The sequence below is a fragment of the Exophiala dermatitidis genome (genome assembly GCF_000230625.1).
Source record: "Exophiala dermatitidis NIH/UT8656 unplaced genomic scaffold supercont1.6, whole genome shotgun sequence".
NCBI classification, from domain to species: Eukaryota; Fungi; Ascomycota; class Eurotiomycetes; order Chaetothyriales; family Herpotrichiellaceae; genus Exophiala; species Exophiala dermatitidis.
Window position 1 is genome coordinate 966770 of NW_008751651.1, and position 17936 is coordinate 984705.

The 17936-nt window shown below is 50.4% G+C and overlaps 8 protein-coding genes across 8 annotated transcripts; 3 read left to right on the forward strand and 5 right to left on the reverse strand.

Moving 5' to 3' along the window:
• Positions 1-749: 749 nt before the first annotated feature.
• Positions 750-1939, forward strand: HMPREF1120_07182 (autophagy-like protein 3; the record flags this gene model as incomplete). The annotated part of the gene is made up of 2 exons (XM_009161398.1): positions 750-1285; positions 1357-1939. The coding sequence occupies 2 exons, from the start codon at positions 750-752 to the stop codon at positions 1937-1939; spliced, it is 1119 nt and encodes a 372-aa protein (XP_009159646.1).
• Positions 1940-2531: 592 nt separating this feature from the next.
• On the reverse strand, positions 2532-3458 carry HMPREF1120_07183 (uncharacterized protein; the record flags this gene model as incomplete). The annotated part of the gene is made up of 1 exon (XM_009161399.1): positions 2532-3458. One exon carries the CDS (start codon positions 3456-3458, stop codon positions 2532-2534), a length of 927 nt encoding a protein of 308 aa, XP_009159647.1.
• A 1119-nt stretch (positions 3459-4577) lies between these two features.
• On the reverse strand, positions 4578-6356 carry HMPREF1120_07184 (uncharacterized protein; the record flags this gene model as incomplete). Its single annotated transcript, XM_009161400.1, has 1 exon — positions 4578-6356. The coding sequence occupies one exon, from the start codon at positions 6354-6356 to the stop codon at positions 4578-4580; it is 1779 nt and encodes a 592-aa protein (XP_009159648.1).
• Positions 6357-9418: 3062 nt separating this feature from the next.
• Positions 9419-10774, reverse strand: HMPREF1120_07185 (uncharacterized protein). The gene has a single exon (XM_009161401.1). The coding sequence runs from the start codon at positions 9855-9857 to the stop codon at positions 9480-9482; it is 378 nt and encodes a 125-aa protein (XP_009159649.1). The 5' UTR covers positions 9858-10774; the 3' UTR covers positions 9419-9479.
• A 1597-nt stretch (positions 10775-12371) lies between these two features.
• Positions 12372-13988, forward strand: HMPREF1120_07186 (uncharacterized protein; the record flags this gene model as incomplete). The annotated part of the gene is made up of 1 exon (XM_009161402.1): positions 12372-13988. One exon carries the CDS (start codon positions 12372-12374, stop codon positions 13986-13988), a length of 1617 nt encoding a protein of 538 aa, XP_009159650.1.
• Positions 13989-15012: 1024 nt separating this feature from the next.
• On the forward strand, positions 15013-16143 carry HMPREF1120_07187 (uncharacterized protein; the record flags this gene model as incomplete). The annotated part of the gene is made up of 1 exon (XM_009161403.1): positions 15013-16143. One exon carries the CDS (start codon positions 15013-15015, stop codon positions 16141-16143), a length of 1131 nt encoding a protein of 376 aa, XP_009159651.1.
• A 141-nt stretch (positions 16144-16284) lies between these two features.
• Positions 16285-16500, reverse strand: HMPREF1120_07188 (uncharacterized protein; the record flags this gene model as incomplete). The annotated part of the gene is made up of 1 exon (XM_009161404.1): positions 16285-16500. The coding sequence occupies one exon, from the start codon at positions 16498-16500 to the stop codon at positions 16285-16287; it is 216 nt and encodes a 71-aa protein (XP_009159652.1).
• A 141-nt stretch (positions 16501-16641) lies between these two features.
• Positions 16642-17508, reverse strand: HMPREF1120_07189 (uncharacterized protein; the record flags this gene model as incomplete). Its single annotated transcript, XM_009161405.1, has 2 exons — positions 16642-17155; positions 17210-17508. The coding sequence occupies 2 exons, from the start codon at positions 17506-17508 to the stop codon at positions 16642-16644; spliced, it is 813 nt and encodes a 270-aa protein (XP_009159653.1).
• Positions 17509-17936: the final 428 nt, after the last annotated feature.

The window sequence follows — 17936 nt, forward strand, 5'->3', positions numbered from 1 at the left end:
GGGGGGGGTGTTGTCAGTTCTCCATTCATTATTCTTTTACATGAGCACATCATGTCTGGTATGGCGAGTTGGTGCAGCCCAAAAAAGTATGCTTACGTGGCCTGCTGTATTGGAGATGTTACCTTCAACAATACCGAGGTGACATCTACAACACCTCTGGATTATATGTTAGCTTTAGATACTGAAGACTGAACCATAGCTTTTTAAGAGACTACGGTCCCCTTTGATTGCAGGTCTCTGCTGCTGACGGCTAAGCAAAGACGCGCTTTTCATGTTGCTTGGAGCCGCAATCCATATCTACAACTTGAACCTTAGTCTGGGTAGAGGGGCGGCAAGGCTGAATATACGGCGAAGTGGAGAGTTGGCAGCGAGCAACAAGGCTGAAGCCCCAAACGACGGTGGAGCATCAGTGGCAGTGGCAGTGGCAGTGTTCTGGCACTCTGGCTGGCTGGCAGCGCCTGTGCTTGTGGCGGACAGTGATCGTCATCCCCGCTTGCGCTGCATCCGCCATTGTCACTCGTCGCAGTCACTGGCACACCGTGTACAGACTCGAGTGCAGCCTGCGTCCGGTTACCACAGGAGACCTCGCTGTGCACCTTTGTCCCCGGCTCTACTTGTGAGAGACACGCCACATCAGAAACCGCTGAGACTATCACCCTTTCATTATTGCCCCTACAAGGGAGATCTGAACGACACGAGTATCGCTCCTCCAGCCTACTGCATCTACCCCGCGAGGGCGACCAACAAAGATGAATCTGCTACACTCTGCTCTCGACAAAGTTCGCGACCGATATGCGCCTATCAAGCATACGTCGACCTTTCGGTCAACCGGTCAAATCACCCCTGAAGAATTTATCCTGGCCGGCGACTACCTCGTGTATAAGTTTCCCTCATGGTCCTGGTCCGATGCAGCCAGCCCAGCGCGACGCGTCAACTATCTGCCTCCGGAGAAACAATTCCTAGTGACTCGTGGAGTCCCCTGCCACAGGCGTCTAGACGAGAATTTTGCCGGTGGAAACGGGGCTGCAGACGACCTTGTACGGGACGGTTTCCTCGGTGGGCCAGACAGTGAGACTACGGGCGACGACGAGGGCTGGCTCCGAACAGGAGGCACGACCGAAAAGGAACAGGAAGGGCTAAGGGGAGAGGTGCGAACCATGAGCGAGAGCGGCCAGCTGGGCAAAAAGGCCAGCGAGGAGGAAGAGGAAGACGAAATCCCCGACATGGAAGACGAGGACGATGACAATGAAGCCATTATCAGGGACAAGAGCGAGGGTGCTTCAGCGTGAGTGATAGACCTACTGCTACACTTGCACTTCTCTTGTCCAAAATTACTGACAGACAATTTGTGCACAGCCCCTTGCGGACTTACACCCTCTACATAACATATACACCGTACTACCGCACGCCACGAATGTACCTGTCGGGCTACCTGTCGCCCTCGGAACCACTGCCTCCCCATCTCATGATGGAAGATATTGTCGGGGATTACAAAGACAAAACAGTGACTCTTGAAGACTTCCCTTTCTTCGACACCAGTGTCAAGATGGCATCCATCCATCCCTGCAAGCATGCCAGCGTCATGAAGATCCTTCTAGATCGTGCCGACGCGGCCTTGAAACTCCGGTTGCAGAAGCAGTCTGCTGGTGCCGCGGCTCCCGGTAACGTGTCAGGTATGGAAGGTCTGATTGACGACACCTCCAAATTGAACCTGGGGGATAAACGGAAGGAAGAGAAGCGTGGCCACGAAGCTGGAGTCAAGGCCGCCACGGGTGGTGCTGGGGGCGATGAATGGGAAGTACTCGACGAACAGGATGCTGACAAAGAGGACGAGGGAGACAAGGTGGCTATCCGGGTGGATCAGTATTTGGTCGTCTTCCTGAAGTTTATGGCCAGTGTCACGCCGGGCATTGAGCATGATTTCACCATGGGTGTATGATTCAGGATGTAGTGGTCTCCCCTTTTGGCAATGGATGTGCCAGAAGAACACACCGCTCTCTACCAGAATCATCATGAGGAACATCAACTAACGAGGCACGGCTAATGATGGGCGATGAGGAGCGTAACAATTCATGCAGGATGGACTTGACTGCATTACTGTGATTAAATTGGGCATTTGGCACAATGATGGGGTACTGGTTCTCATCAGGAAGACGCCGGTTCATAAGACGATTTTTCCATAGCTGCCCTATTACCAGGTATGGCAAAGAGTTTTTTGATCGCCATACCTTCAGTATAATCCGCTCGCCATGCTTCAATGCCTAAATAGTGGTACAAGTTCGTATCTATGAATCTCCTAGAGCCTCAATCTTCCCAATGCATGCGAGTCTCCTTAATCTGCGCCCCAACTATTGAATATTCCACATTCCATTGATGTGCCCGCTTCATTTCATCGAAGTCATGGCTTTTCCACGTCAATGCTGAAGGCCACCTGCTGTGGTCAGGATGAGTAAAAACACCTGATGTCTCTGTCATTTCTCGTTTGTGCCAGTCCCCTTCAGGTTGACTATTATCATATAGTAATCGAATCTTCATATCCCAATAGCCTTGGTCGCATCTCCTACAGTCCCGCTGGCTGTTTTTCCCACTCCATCAACAGTGTCGTTGACTTTCGAATTCGGTCCATTCGAAGAAGGGCGACTCGCTTGATTCTGGACCTTCCTCTGATGTGCTGTGTGGTTATGGTTTGAATCCTTTGTATCGTGATGATTATGCTGTGCCCCAGTCGTAGTACCCGTAGTAGCACCACCACTGTTCTGCCCCTTTTCCTTCTTGTCAAGTTTCGCCGGTGTGCGTTGTGCAGGTTTCTGATGGTGTTGCTCATGCGTTTGATTGCCATGTTGGTGGCTGTCCTGTTTGCCATCATGCTGCTGCTGCTGCTGCTTTGGATGTCCAGCATCATCACCAGACAACACCCCATTGACACCAGGCAAATCACTCAATCCGGCCGCCTTGGCCAATCCGCCCGCAGCATCGGTATGTATACCAGGGACATCTTTTTGATTGAACCACTTGACGATATAATAAGCGCCCAGGCCCCAGAGCCAAATAAACACGGCGGCGCCAGTCGTGAAGAACAAGACGGGCAGCAAAATGAGCAGGGCGAACCCGATCGCGGCAACTGTGAACAGTAATGCGCCCAGGACGCCGACCAAGATCCCAGCTATCAATGCAAAGATAAATACTGTTACTGACATGAATCCGAACAGAACCAACGGAAATCCGGACAGTGCGATTTGTGATAGCAAGAAAGAGGCCAGGTACGGTCGCTCCGTGGCGAATTTGGTCAGCCACTGTTTCCATTGTTCGCGCTTCTCGGGCGGGAAGAAGCGGTCGAGCCAGCCTCCGCCGGCGTTGATTAGGTTGTTCACGCCGCCTTGGAGCATTCCTGTTAGGCTGCCGAGTCCGGAGCCGCTGAGGCCGCCGCCGGCGAGAGAGGTGATTGTGTCGGCTGACATGGTGGGTAGTGGTGTTCAGCGATGATGTACCGGAGAAATAGGGACCGGGAGAAGGGACAGGCCTTCGGCTTGCTTGCTCAGGGAGATTCTGTAAGTACGTGAATCTGAAGCCTGGGATGTGTTTTGAAGAAGCCCAGACCCTGGATCTGGAGACTGCAGTCCAGTTCTGCCCTAGGGTGAAAGAGATCGGGCGATGCTGTGGTTATCCCAATGCGAGCAGATCGCTTGAGCTCTCGCTTCTCGCCTCTGTTGTACGTTTCAATGTCAAACGCCTTGCATTCTCCGCAATCTTCAAGTGCGCCCGCACTGGCAGGCCTCCTTCACAAGTTTCGCTCTCTGCACAACAAACTGAGCGAAGAATATGCGTCGCTGCAGAGCTTTTAGAGGAAATCAAAGAATGTCAGCACGGCGTTTGTTGAACAAGACTGTGGTGCACAGGTGAACTGTAGTGGGTGACGGCAACTTTGAAACCTGTTTTGATGACGTCCCGGTTGAAGTTGGACGCTGCAGGGATTATTTTCTTCGCGTCTTTGCAGCATGTGCCGTTTTGTTGCGTTTCCGCGCTGTGGCGGTGCAGGCTAACTAACTGAACACAACAATCAACCCTCGTGCCAGTGCTGGTCACATTGCTAGGTGATGGGCAGTGATATCCTGATTCCACGGAGTACCAGTAGTAATTAACACGATTACTGTCGAGGTCAAAGGTCTCATCTGTTTCGAAGATTCCCTGCATTGTCATCCCTACCGTCTGCGTCTACACCACCTATTGCGCTGGCATGTCCACGTCGAATTACAACAGAGATACCGGCCATGCTGTACTAGTATAACCCAGCACAGCATGAGAGAGGAAGGAACAGGAAAAATTGTTACATGAAGTACAGAGCAACTTGAAGTCCTTCAAAGCCGCAACTCGAACTGCAGTCCTAACCGAACGGCCACCTCATGGTCGGACTTCGACCAGCCAGCAGATTCAGTATCAGACCGAGAACAGGGTTGGTCTGGCCAGGGCTGCTTCATGGACGCCGACCCCCAGACACTCGATCTCACAACAGGAACTTGAAGGGCTCGCAGACATCGAGCGCTGATCCGAAAAATAAGAGACAAATTCCTGTGCTGTGATCATTTGCAGAACAACGGTTCAGGCAGATGTTCGTACTCGATTCTCTCCCAGGGATCGTCGGACGCTTCGTTCTGCACGGCTCCCAGACACGCCCTGTCGAAGACTTTCTCATGAACATTGATAACTCCGCTGACAACACGAATCAGCTTGACTTGCTGGTCGAGTTCTCGATTCGCTTTGGGAGACTTCTCCAGGGCCACAAAATAAGCGCAAGTTCCTTCGTGGGCAAGGGCAACCAAATTTTCAGGCACATCCTTGTCCGGTCGTGAGCCTGCGAATATCTGCACCGAATTGGTGAGTCGACGAGCATCCGGGGCATTCCACTCGTTGCCGTACACGATCTTGAAATGCTCGCTCCAGTGTAAGCCCCGTGCTTCTAGCCTCTTCGACACCTGACTGGCATAGAATCCCTGAATGCCGGCGCGTGTAGGGTACAGCCTGGCGGAGACGGTCATGCGCGACAGGCACAGTCCCAGTGCGATGATGCTTTCGACCAGAACAGCGAGACAGTACCCATGGGGCGGCGGAACGCCATCTTGGCCTTCCTCCAACTCCTCTCTGGAGGTGCAAATGCCGCAGCGGCAGGCCCTTCTTATCTTGCTCAGTTGCTCGACGTACGAAGCCGCCGCATCCCGGTATGTTTGCTTCAAAGGCCTCTCCATGCGGCCCTGAAAGCGTCTCAATTCCGGCAGCCAGTTGGTGATGGTCTCCACCAACCCGGCCCCATATGATGCTGTATTGCTTCGATTTTTGGTCGACACCAAGACGCCATGGTCTTGACCGTCTTCGCCCAGAGCCAAACCCTCAAACATTCTGGCTCCTGCCCCGATCATGAGGCCAAAAGCCTTGGATTCCTCGTGGTCAAGATAGTGGAAACTCTTGCCGAAGACTCGAGGTAGGAGTGATTGCCATGCCACTCGCCCGCCGAACGGTGTTGCGTGGACAGCAGCAGAGTAGGTTCGATCCACCAAGGTCAGCTTCGCCAGACTCACTTGACTTGGCTTGAAAGGCTCGGCGGACGCCTGTATGCCCGGCTCCGCGGTATACACGAGGGTCAACTGGGCGTCCTGGTCCTGGTGGGTGACGTGGAGCTGGACTCCGGTGTCCTGAAAAACAGCTATCCGCAGATCGCAAAGCCACTCTGCGATAGCACCAAACCATGAGATGACGGCACTCCCAGTCAGTGTCACGCCTTTCGCGTGCCCTGCCGTGACACGCATCAGAGCCTGGAGAGCCTTTGCGACTGATTCGGGAGGTATCAGGGCTTCAACATTTGTGACATGCCGGATCGGATAAGGGTCCATGCGAAGATACTCTTCAACCAACAATCCAAAATCGGTGGAAGCAAATACCCCGTTCACCGCGTGAAGTGCCGCTACCCACTGGGAGAAATGAGGAGTGACATCCTCCCGCCCTGCCGCTGCGTGAGCCATATGCTTGAGTATTTTGGCCCCGTAGCTTTCGCGGAAACTCTCGCCGATTGCTATCATCATGGCAACATGGTCGTAAGATCCTTCGTGGATGGCCTTATCGCGGATCACATTGCCCAACCCCCATCCGAATGATAGCCTGTCATCCTCTGCGACCGATTGATAGACGGGCAGATTGCTGAGCACGTTGTTGATGTTCCGCTGGCCGTTCACCGAGATGTTCAGATCTCGGAACAGAACGTACGCCACATACCGGGTGTAAGCGTCGACTCTGGCCCCGGTGAACTTCCTCAGTGTAGATGACGATATAGATATGGTCTCTGGGATATCTTGGGTGACAATGGGCATAGTGATGATCAAACTCCGACTTCAGGCTGGGTTCGATGCCGTGACAGTAGCTGCAGTGTCCCTACATATTAGTATGTGCAAGAAAGGTCGGATCTCTACAACCGAAGGTTGTAAGATAGTATCAAGATTTGATAGCTTGAGGTCCTCGCCTCTATATATCAGTTATCGTTGTTCTCCTGTGCCTCTTTACCCAGAACTGCAATCGTGTAGTTCAAGCTTCCTTGCTGCACTTAGTCAGCGATTCCAAACCCTCACTGTGCCTCAAGTGTCTTTCATTGGGGCCATACATACAGAGGTATCATATTGTTGTAAGCAGTCGGCTCCGATGCCCCACTACCAAGAACACTTACGTCAACTGTACTTCCTAAACCTCGCTATCGACTCTAAACAACGCTCGATAACGACGTCGACTTGGACGAGTTTGCCATACTCTAGAATGCTCTATATACCGTACGAGATACGGTATCCTTTTCGATTCTATAGTATATATAGGAGTGCTCTATATATGTCACGAACTGAACACGTGACTAGTAAAATAGCAGGATATCAATTACAGGTCCAGAATTCCAAGCAATCAATTACAGGTCCAGAATCCCAAGCACAATTGCTTGGAATTCGAGTCTTTTTGGAGCAATCCTCCAAGCGGCCGTGGACCTGTCCGTGACAATATACTGTAAAGTAGATAGAGCGAGAGCAAATTCAACTATTTTAGCGCACCTACTAATAGTTATAAGCCCGGTTTACAACTGACTACCCTACTAACGCCAATTACTAACTACTCTAACGACTACTCTCTTAAGGACGAATTAATATAGTATTAATAGGATTCTATAGTAGGAACCGCTATAGTAGTCTACTACCAGGACTCGACACACTCTCCTACTATCTCCGTTACGTAAACCAGCCGTCTATTAGATCCGTTATACTAAAGTAAGTAATTACTTTAGGTTAGTAAATTATACTTATCGGCTATCTACAACTCTAGTAGAAATACGTATCTCTGGTAGTGTTACGGATGCTCAGCAAACCGCACGTGCACTAGGCATATGACGGTCCACGTAACTTACCGAGGTCTTAGTACGCGCCCGGTGCAGGCGTATATCTATCCTACGCGCGCGCGCAACTCTCTTGATAGTCCTTCGTACTGCAATTCAAATCATATCTCTGTCATGCGTAGGTCCACGCTCGCACTGGGCTACTAACCCATAAAAAGACTTGAATTCCAAGCACTTGTGCTTGGGAATTCTGGACCTATAATTGATACCCTTGTCACTCCTGACAATCTCTCACCTATTGGTTCGATACCTTATCGCACCTTGTAGGTTCGTGATAGGTAGGTATCGGTAGATGTTTGTAGCCGCTACGGATATCTTATATAGGGAAGAGATTATAGTTAATTTTGGAAAGCAGTCACTAGGATGTATTGACTGCCAGTGCCAGTGAGTACATAAATAAAGTGGTTGAGAAGCTATGGAATTGGACCACTGGGCATATACAAGTGATGTGCGAAAGTGGTGTCCTAAAACCCATAAAAATTCGTTGAAAGGCGATCGCGTCTGCTCCACTGTGGGGCTGCGCTTAGCTAAAAATGGCAGTTTTTAAGATCGGCTGTTCGACGAATGAACTTGCCATAGGAACGGGTCCGTACCGATCTTACTTTACATAAATTATTCCCCTCCGGTCATTTGAAGCTCATTATTTTGCCATGTAATTTGCCACGGAGGTTCTGGTCGGAGTCCTTGGGCAGCCCTGCAGCTCGCCAAATGGGCAGAGAGGGGGTGTAAGGGACGGAACAGGACTTTGCCAACTGATGACGTACTTGTGTTCACCGCAGGGTGTTTCGTGTCAGCACATGACTAAAGCGCAGTTAGGATGGATGCTGGTCATCGCAGGGAAATCTCACTTTTGCCGCCCCTGCGTCCAGCTCGTCCAGACCCTAGCTCGTACACGCATACGCATGATGCTATCCGTGGATGTCTGGCAGGGAATCGACCGTTTGGCATTTCACGAAAATGCCATTCTACTCGATGTAAAAGTACGATCTCAAGCCGATCCCATCAGATCTGCCATTCACAACCACGACCATGTTGAATCTCAAGATGGCCTTACCCCTCAGATTATATGCGACGTCCTCGATGACTTTGCCCTTGTGTTATCTGGCAGTGGTGGGAAGGACAACGTTTCTGCGGCCTGCATGGAATATGATGAGGAGCTTCGTACAATCACTCTTCGCATCTCAAGCAACGATGGCATTGAGAGACTAAAGCACGCAGATCTACAGAGACTTCTGCAATTGATCACAAATGTTTCTGGTCCAAACACTGAAATGCGAAGGGAAGAAGTGCTGATCTTCATCCTACAACAGTGCGCTACCTCATTTGTGAAACATGTGAATAAATTCATGAATGAACTCAAACAGGCCCAATGTCCAGGCACACACCTACGATTCCCTGCCTTTCCCCTTCATGACCGCACCGCTGAGTCGGCAACCGATATAGACCACCTGGGACCTTATAATCACGACAGCCACCAAGCATACATGCTGCTTAGTTCCGAACGACTGCAAAATCTGCGAAAGATCTCTGGTAATTTGACCACCTCAGGAATTCAATCAGACGTTTCAGAAATGGGGCGGTTGGCCAAAGCAGCCTATGGTGTCCAGCTATCCAGCTCGTTCTATCATTTTTTGCGCTACAACCTTCTTGCCAGTAAGAAACCAATGGCTGTGCAGTTGATGGCTCAAAGTCTGAAAGAGCGGTTAGGGAAGATGTCAAGATATTGGAGAGCTGCAAAGACTCTGACGGCGTTTGGATCGGCAATGATAATCCACGACTTTACAGTCAATCTTTTGTGTCTGCCTACTTCCAGACAGCCGGTCCGGGAGATTTGCAGGCGGACCCCTGCGCAGCTGCGAAGTCGCGGTGGCCTACACTTCCAGTCGTGCAACAATGGGCAGCTGCAAGGAAAACTTGGACAATGGCAGAGCTATCGCCTACATTGTGAGATGCAGCTTGTCATCTTCTACGAGGAAAATCCACATCTGCAGCTGCGAAGTCATTACATCGGTTGCAATAAACTGGCATGTTACCTGTGTTATAACTTTATCACCAACCACGGACAATTTCAGGTCAAAGGATGCCACCAGGGGCTGTACTCGTTGTGGACAGTGCCCCTCACCATTAACTTTGCGACGCATGAACGAGCAAGCGAATTCAGCAGTGCGTTGAGACAACTGGCCCATATCCTCGAAAACAAGGTAGATTCGATTCGCAGGGCGTCCAAGTCACAGTGGAAATATAGGACAAATAATGAATCCACAGCCAATCTTTCTCGTATATCCCTCCAGTGGCCAAGTTTAAGAGGAGCAACCACCAAAGCTACAACTGAGGTTTCCGCTATCAATGAATCTAGACTGCTGTCCCAGCCAAGAAACCAGAGCAGAAGACATGATTCCAGCGAACGGTATCGGAACAATCTGGAAACCCCTCCTTCGACAAACATCGCGGGAGATAGATTAGCAATGCAACCAGCTCAATGTCCAACGCTGGATCGTGTACCGGTTGTGGTAGCCAGCACTACCCAGACTCGCGGCAACACCGGAACTGACATAGATGTGCAGCCAACGTGGAACCTCGGCGCCACTTTGCCGGCTCCAAGAGAATGCAGAAATCTGTCTACAGCGGCGATCACCTCGCCAGTACCTCCCTTGTTGCACATCGAGATAAGCAAGAACGATACTTTGAAGGTTCCGCGGTCTCAAGACAACGCACCCGCGACAGCTTCACAAGAGATCGGACGATCGCCTCTGTCACTACCGTTGGACTCAACAAGCCTTGCACCGCAGATGTCTTCCTCGAAGGAAGAGAATTGCTCGCAGTGCCAGGATGAACAGGGAGAAGAAGAGTATGTACAAAGCACACATGATTTTTCGTGAGGAGCGCCTCAAAGACTGACAACTCTTCAGAACGAGCTCACCTGGACAGAGACAGGCGCAGGTTCGACTATCCACGGATCTCGTTTATGAGCAGAATTATCATTCCGCACATATCATTGGAGATCATGAAAGTCGAACCTCTGACATGCCGTCCAAGCATGGCACGCGGGAAGAACAAACGACTGATCAATTCCGCATGCCATGTTTGAACGGCATGAGTCGAACATTCGACTTTCATGAAACGAGTCTCTTCCTTGAGATTGAGTGCCCAAGAAGCGCACAAGTTAATGTTTTGCAGTGTTCAAGACCGCAGAGATCGACAGCTAATCCAGTTGTTGAGGTCGATAAAATTGAGCCTGGAGAGTCCGTTGATTTTGACATGGGGGAAGACTTCTCCAAGACCCGATTAATGTTCCTTATAAAGCGCAACAATAACGGAATCGATCAATGGTTGGAATGCCGTTGGAAGTAGGGTAAGGAATACACAGTGTGTTGAGAAAAGTAGGGGAATAAAGGGGAGGATTGCAATTTGCGAAGGTCTTTATTGCGCGGTCTATCGATGCCAAGCCGGCGTCTTTGGTTTCCGAAAAATCATTGTTGCACAAAGTGAAAATACTGTAGCCGACGCGTTACTTCGGAAAATTTCCCGACTTAGTTTCCCCACGATTCGCAGAGGGGACGACATGCTCCTCCAACTATATTATAAGACCCCACACTTGCTCGACCTCACCTGCACCTCCGACCTGACTTTCAAGGACAACAGTGCAAAGAAACACCGTGGGTCCTACCTCCCTGAACATCATGGGGAAGAGCAGACGGGGAACACAGGGTAAAATATGCTGCATCAACTCGCAATTGGCCTGCGAAGAGGAAAGAATTGCTTTTACTTCGCTTCCAAGAGGTGTTGCTGGACACATGGTTGTAGTTCTCAGTCAGCCAGATTGTTCCGACCATGTTAAGTTTGCGACAGTACGATATGTTGTACCCTGAAGTCCGCCCGAACAATTTGACTTGCTCGTGGTGATAGATTACTTCCAGTGCCTAAGGCGATGTTCAAGGGAACCGGTATCCTTTCCAGCTTCACCTACGCGATTACAATAATCAATTCCTCCCCCCCCTCTTCGGCCCTTCCTTTACGTTCATATCTAAGGGCAGAAGAGCATGTGGTCTCGTTGGAGACACTATTGCCGGTTGAAGGAGATTTTGGTAAGTATCTAACGTTGAAAAACGAGTCGGTTAATAAACTAGTGTCTGCACTGAAGCGAAGCGTACAAGGGCAATCGCTTATAGCCTAGAATAAAAGATGCTCGGATGGTCGCATCTCAGGCCAGTAAGGTGGAGTAGAACCGTATATGGGAATACTATAGCACCCGTCACGGGAAGACCTCTCCGAAGCATTCTTTCCGGCTGCGTTTTTTAAGGCCAATAGCAGTGGAACGGCTTGCTTTCGCTGGCACAGTACCTGTCCCCTAAGCTACTAGGAACGAGTCCGGCCAAGGGAAGAGCACTCTTTGACGTGCTGATCGAGCAGAGAAGCATAGCCCATTTATCCATTGTTTGATCCTCAACCGCGGAGATCCGGTTCAGCGTATGGGTTCCCTTCAACCTCAAAAAGTCCATGTTTGTCCATTGGCTCAAGGGGTCTTTCCATTCTCTCGCTGACGCATTATACCACCAGGTGCAGACCTATCGGGGAAATGAATGTTTGCCAGTTGAAACAAAAATCGTGTAGCAAGACTGATCTGGCGCGGTGACGCACTGCGGGGTATCCTCGGCTATTTTAGGATCAGGCAACTGTGTAACAAAACGGGCACCCCTAAGTACTAAGTATTATAAAGACGTCGAGAGCCGTCTTTTGGTCTCGACTAGCGTCGTACGCTATCGTATAACCTCTAGAAAGTATATAGTTTGACGAGGCCCTAGGCCCCGTTGAAATAGGACAAGTCCTCCGTGAAATCACAACTGTGTCAAAATGTCGTTACGTGATACTCCAGGTGTCGCTCCTCCAATCGATAAAAGAAAAACTATAGCGCTCTATGTTATTCCCTCAATCCTTTCCGTACTTGGGATGCTCTCAGAAGATGTCTTTAGATAGTAGCATTGAGCACGCCGAGAGATTGCTTCACAGTCTGAATATCGCCGAGAACGTGGTTCAGAGTCGTCGACAAGGACAAGAACAGGAACGCTCAACACGCGATCAACTAGTCCCTCTTCAGACCAGCATTCGCACGCTTTACCAAGCGACAAACAACGTCACCTCACAAGTTCAGTCTGTCGAGTCACTAGCTAACGATGCGAACTCAGCCGAGGGCCTGTCTATTGCAGAAGTATGCTCACTCCATGGCGAAATCAAGAAGCTTGAGAAGGCCGCTTCCAACATTCAAGGCGCACTTGATGCGCTCCATGAGGTCACCCATCATTGCATTTTTCTCAAACTCAGTTTGTATGGAGGCCGGGGCGGGATCGTTGGTAATAAGATTTTACCACATTTCGAGAAGCAGATAAAAGACATTATTCGCGATGTCTTAAATGACAATGGCGATACCACGGCGTTGTGGAAGGTGGCTGAGGAGTGCTATGACCAAGCCACGAAACCTTTTGGAAAACTCGATGCTGAGAACTACTTCGCTCCACTCGAAGAAGCCTATCTACAATGGCCATACGATCCGGATTTCGAGAGCGAAGAGTACTATGAGCATGAGAACCGCCTTGACGTGGACGAGGATTACGCTGCAGCTTTCCAAGAACAGATCCAACGCAGATCCGATGCGCGCCAGCAAGACCGTAAGGCTTGGCCCAAATTTTGGACCGCAGTATTGAATGAAGTTCCCGATGGACCAACCTTGTTCTGTCCACCAGCCCGTTTGCATACACCATTATCATTTCTGGAGGACGTCCCGCGATACTTGTTCCGAACCTTCGACGGGGCCAGCTCGGGGAAGAATGACAGTAGCGTTGTGGCTTCGATAGCGAGCGTTCTCATGCCAAGCAAAAGCCGGCACGATCTTCTCTCAATGGACGAAGATCGTGTCACTCAACTGCTGTATCAGCACCTGAACAAAAGTTGCTTTGGCGGCGATGGATCTGATAATTTGATGTCCTGGACAAGCTCGCTTCTCTTCGCTATACAATACGGTATTTGGAGGGCAAACATCCGCGGAATTTCGCTCTCTGACGTCAAGATCTGTGCTGTCGACACTAGTAACTTTCCGAAAGGCCAGTTCGTCCAAGATTTATGTTTACTTGAGGCGTATCGTGTAGCTGCCCAGGACACGGACAAGGACACAAGAGAATTTTTCCGCTTCCGACTTGAGACTGACGACTTCTATAATGGCGAATATCTTTCTCAGGGACAAGTTAACCATGCCGGACGATCATGTGTAGCCACTCTTGAACACCTGCTGAACTCTGGACTTCGCCAATTATACCCCGAGTTCGGGGATCCCAGAGGTGCTGAGAAATGGACAAAACGAGTACTGGAACTGCGACGGAACTGGTCTCCGGGACAATTCACGACTGACCAGGAGATTGAACTTGCACTTGAAGTGGCACGCAGATGCTTTGAAAAATACAATTCATCCGAGATCGCTTTAATCCTTCTGGGTTTCAAGAGTCGCAAGCACTCCAGGCTAGAATCTACAGGTGAGTGGCGACTTTCGAGGATGTCGTTCGGTTTGGATTTCTCTAGCAGTGACTGACCTATCGAAGACAATCCAGGTCAATTCAACAGACGGCCGCCAAAATGGGCCGAAAAGCCAGTGGAAGTCCATCGATACTGGATCGCCACTGAAGGACTTCATTGCTACAGTCAAGCGCGGATCAATGGTTTTGTTCTACAACGCCACAAAGCACTACGAGAGATTCTCGGCTGATATTGTAGTCGCAGTGTCGTCTGCGCGAGGATTCAATGAGACTACCAATGGCTGTGCGAACGATTTTCGAACGCGATGTTAAAGGGTTGCGCAGAAACCAGTCAGTTCTAGTGTGTCGGAGGAGCAAGATGAGGGACGCGGGACGGCGGAGATAGGTTGGCCCATTGATTGCCTTATCACCAATCCTCAACGACCTTGCCATTGGCGCTACTAATCGAGGCTCTCAATGTCGGACTCCGGATGCAGGGTCGCATACAGCAATGCAACCAGCGGCAAGGCGTCGCTAAGCAGGCTTCGTGCCTCAGAATCATGGGAGCGCCAACACAGCGAATAAATTGCTGGTCTGTGACCAAAATGCCATCACAGCACCACCCGACGCGTTTGCTGGAGATCTAGGCGTAGACAAAGAAGTTCAGCGAGAAGAATTAACATGTCTCTGGACCTGTGTGCAGCGACTGCGTGCCCACTGGAAATCCGAATAAATACCAGATCATCAATCCCCGCGTGCAAGAGTGATTCAAAGAGGGAGGATCTCAATAAGTGTCTAAGATCCTGAGAGAGGAGTGCAAAGCGCATTTCGCTTCGCAAGGCTGGTAAATCTCAGCTTCGAACCAATAATGTGGCTCCACGTCGGGCACATGACGAATCGTTGCCGCCGCACCTCGTTGAATCACTCTTCCAGTGCATCGCCGAAAAAGCAGGAAGATATATGTTCGCTGCACGTTATTCCTGTCGGATGAGTGGCGGGAAAAGTGTAGTGAATCGAGACAGCACGCTTTACCCGACCAACCCCACGAAAACTCGTCAGGAGCTACTTTCAACAATTGTATACTAGCTGACTGTCTGAAATATGAGAGACTGCTTGAACTGTACGGCGCAGAATCGCCAGTGTGTCTTTGCGGATGATTGGGAGTCCTGTCTAACCTGCAAAGAAGCCAATAGTGGCCAGTGTGACGGAGTTCTGAACCTGTCTGATATCTCTCTGGCCAACACTGATTTGAGAAAGGCTGAAAAAGAAGCCATGCAGCTTCTGGCACGTGCAAAGCAAGACGCTGAAATTCTCAAAAACCTGAGCGCGGATCTCAAGATAAAGCAAGCCAGCTTCTCGGCCTCGAAGGCATCCCATACAGAAGCTCAGGATTCTGAGCGTCTCAAGACGGAAATTCAGGCGATGGCCTTGACTGGAAAACAGGTCTCCGAACGCCACAAGGCAGACAGAATGGCTTACAACCAGTCTCTTCAACACATCAAAGAATTACGAGAACGCGCAGAGAATTTATTTCAAGAACTCTTCATCCAGGTGCATCGTCGCACGATCAATGACTGTTTTGAGTGTCAAGATACTGGCAAAGCCTGTGCCTTGTCGGACGAGTCGGAGCAATGTTTCCCGTGCCAGAGCCCCCTTCGCCGGCGTTGCCAAGGGAGTTTGGACGACGAAGATACTGATCGGATGAGAGTTGCGCTGGAAAATCTTGATGATCAAATCGACCAGCGTTTATCTTGCGAAAGTCTCCAACCCGACCAGTACCAATCGTTGAAAGCGCAACTCGTGCAGGCGAAAGAGGTTATGGCGGGTTACAGACAGCATCCTGATCCGACGCCGCAGCAGTGTGCCGATTATGCTCGTCGTCACTCGCTTTTGAAACGGGCAAAGAAGGAGCTAGAAGATTTTCGCAATCAAAGCATGATAGATGACCCTACTTACCAAGAGCTCCGAATTCGAAGGCGATTGGTGGATGAGTGTCACTCCGAACTACTTGAACGTGGAGTTTTTTACTACGAGGAGCTCGAAGAACTTGCCGGACACCCTGAACGGCGTGGTCACAAAGCAGCAGAGCATATGGATCATGATGAGTTTCGTGCGGCAGTGGAATGGGCTGCCGAACACCATGAGGAGTGGACTCAGTCTCCTCTTCCTACGACGACGCTGTCAGAGGGTACGGATGATGATGACGCATGGGATTCTGGCATAGAGATCTAACGCCGACAAAGACGGTTGAATCTATGTGTTTCATGAGATTGTCGTGTGTTAATCGTAACGTTTTTCGGCTATCTACAGCGCGGTTCATCCGTGATATGATGTGACCGTAGAAACGTCACGGAAACTCAACGGTAATGATATCTATTCTGAAGAGCTCCCATTAAAAGATTCATCCTCCATATCCCGTCGCTTGGAGACGTGTTCTTCAGCCTTAGCGTAGGCATCTTCGTCTCCGTCGTTAAGCTGCTCTTCGGGAGTCTGCGTTCGCCGGCGCTTTTTTAAGCGCATGTTTGGTTCCTGCCTCGTGGATTCGGCAATTCTCACAACAGTTTCCGCCTCTACCAGATACCGATACATCTCGTCGCACGACACGAAAATGTCTCTATCTAAGTCCTTGAAATGTCGGCACGTCCCTTCATCTGCAAAATCCTCCAGGTGTAGTCGTAGGCCGAGGGTTTTATCCGTATTTGGGTTGCCGTCATCATTGCGGAACACCTGCTATTCGTCAATCTTTTGCCAGACAGAGGATTCAGCCAGACTTATTTGGTTCGTGACCGTAGATTCGACAACCCAAAATTTGTCAGCTCCAGAGCTCTGCTCTTTTGCCCGCCAGACTGAAAAGACAGCCCTTTTGTTCTTGCTGTACTCAATGTCAACTCCTACCACAACCCGAATCACAAGATCGTTTCCGAAAATGTATTCCTCCGCAAGATTTCTCAATATCCTCCCATTCTGTGAATGCGCTACCTCGATAATCACCGTGGGTAATGGCGATCTAAGATGCTGGAAGGAACTGTCTGGATCGTGGCTCCCGTAGTCCGGATCTCGAGCCCTTATCGTAGCAGACCCAACGTCTCGGATATCTTTCGCAAACTCTGCAGCTGGCCCAGACTCGCGGGATAGGAGACGCAGATGTTCACTAATACGCCCACTGAGGCTGCGCAAGAATAGCTCATGAATTTTTGTGGGCAGACGCAGAAAGAGGTGCTCGCTCGAAGGAAAATAATCGAAACTATGCCTCGACATTATTATCTTTTGAACCAAGACTGAAAAAGCTCCGACATACTGTATCTTGTCGTCTCGTTGCAGCAGCTCTTTCACAGTATTCCACTCTCTCCTGTCAACCTTGAGTATTGTCTGGCTCGCGCTGCCAGACTTGTGATGTGCGATCTGCTGCCGAACGAAGGTCGCGTCACGCGCCACCTTCTCGTCTGTCGGAGGAGGAGAGGGAGGATGACGAAGACTCGAAGGGGGAGTGATTTCTCCCTTATCGTACGTCGGACCGCTCATCACAAACAACTGCGAAGGCAGAGAGATGTAGCCGTTCGACAGAGGCTTAAAGACTCTTTGAGGCCGCAGGGGCATCTACCGCGGCAAGGCATCGCGGGATATTCACGGCTATTCCGGCCAAGTGTCAGCATCACGTGAGTGTCACGTGATTACAACAGTCCAGTTTCCTCAGCCTAGAACATTCTGGGATCTTGCTGCCACGGTGTTCACAACTAGTAGCCTGCGGGTGAGCGCAGTTTTGTACAGAGTGCTATAACTACTTCACTGTACATACGTGCTGAATAGAGGTTGTCGAATTTGCCTGCGCCGGACTTTTGTCAGCAAACAATGGCTCCGAACCTCGCTGTCGCCCAACATGCGGAGACCCGTGACATGATCGTCAGCGGAGAACTTACAGATCGGGAGATCGCCCAAATGACGCAATGCAGCGAACGAACCATCCGGCGACATCGAGCGAACCTAATGTGTTTTGGCAGCACCTCTGCACCCCGACATCGTAGTGG

Coding starts and splice junctions, on each gene's coding strand:
- HMPREF1120_07185 (XM_009161401.1), bottom strand. CDS start 9,857: ATGTTTGTCGAAGGAGGGGTTTCCAGATTGTTCCGATACCGTTCGCTG.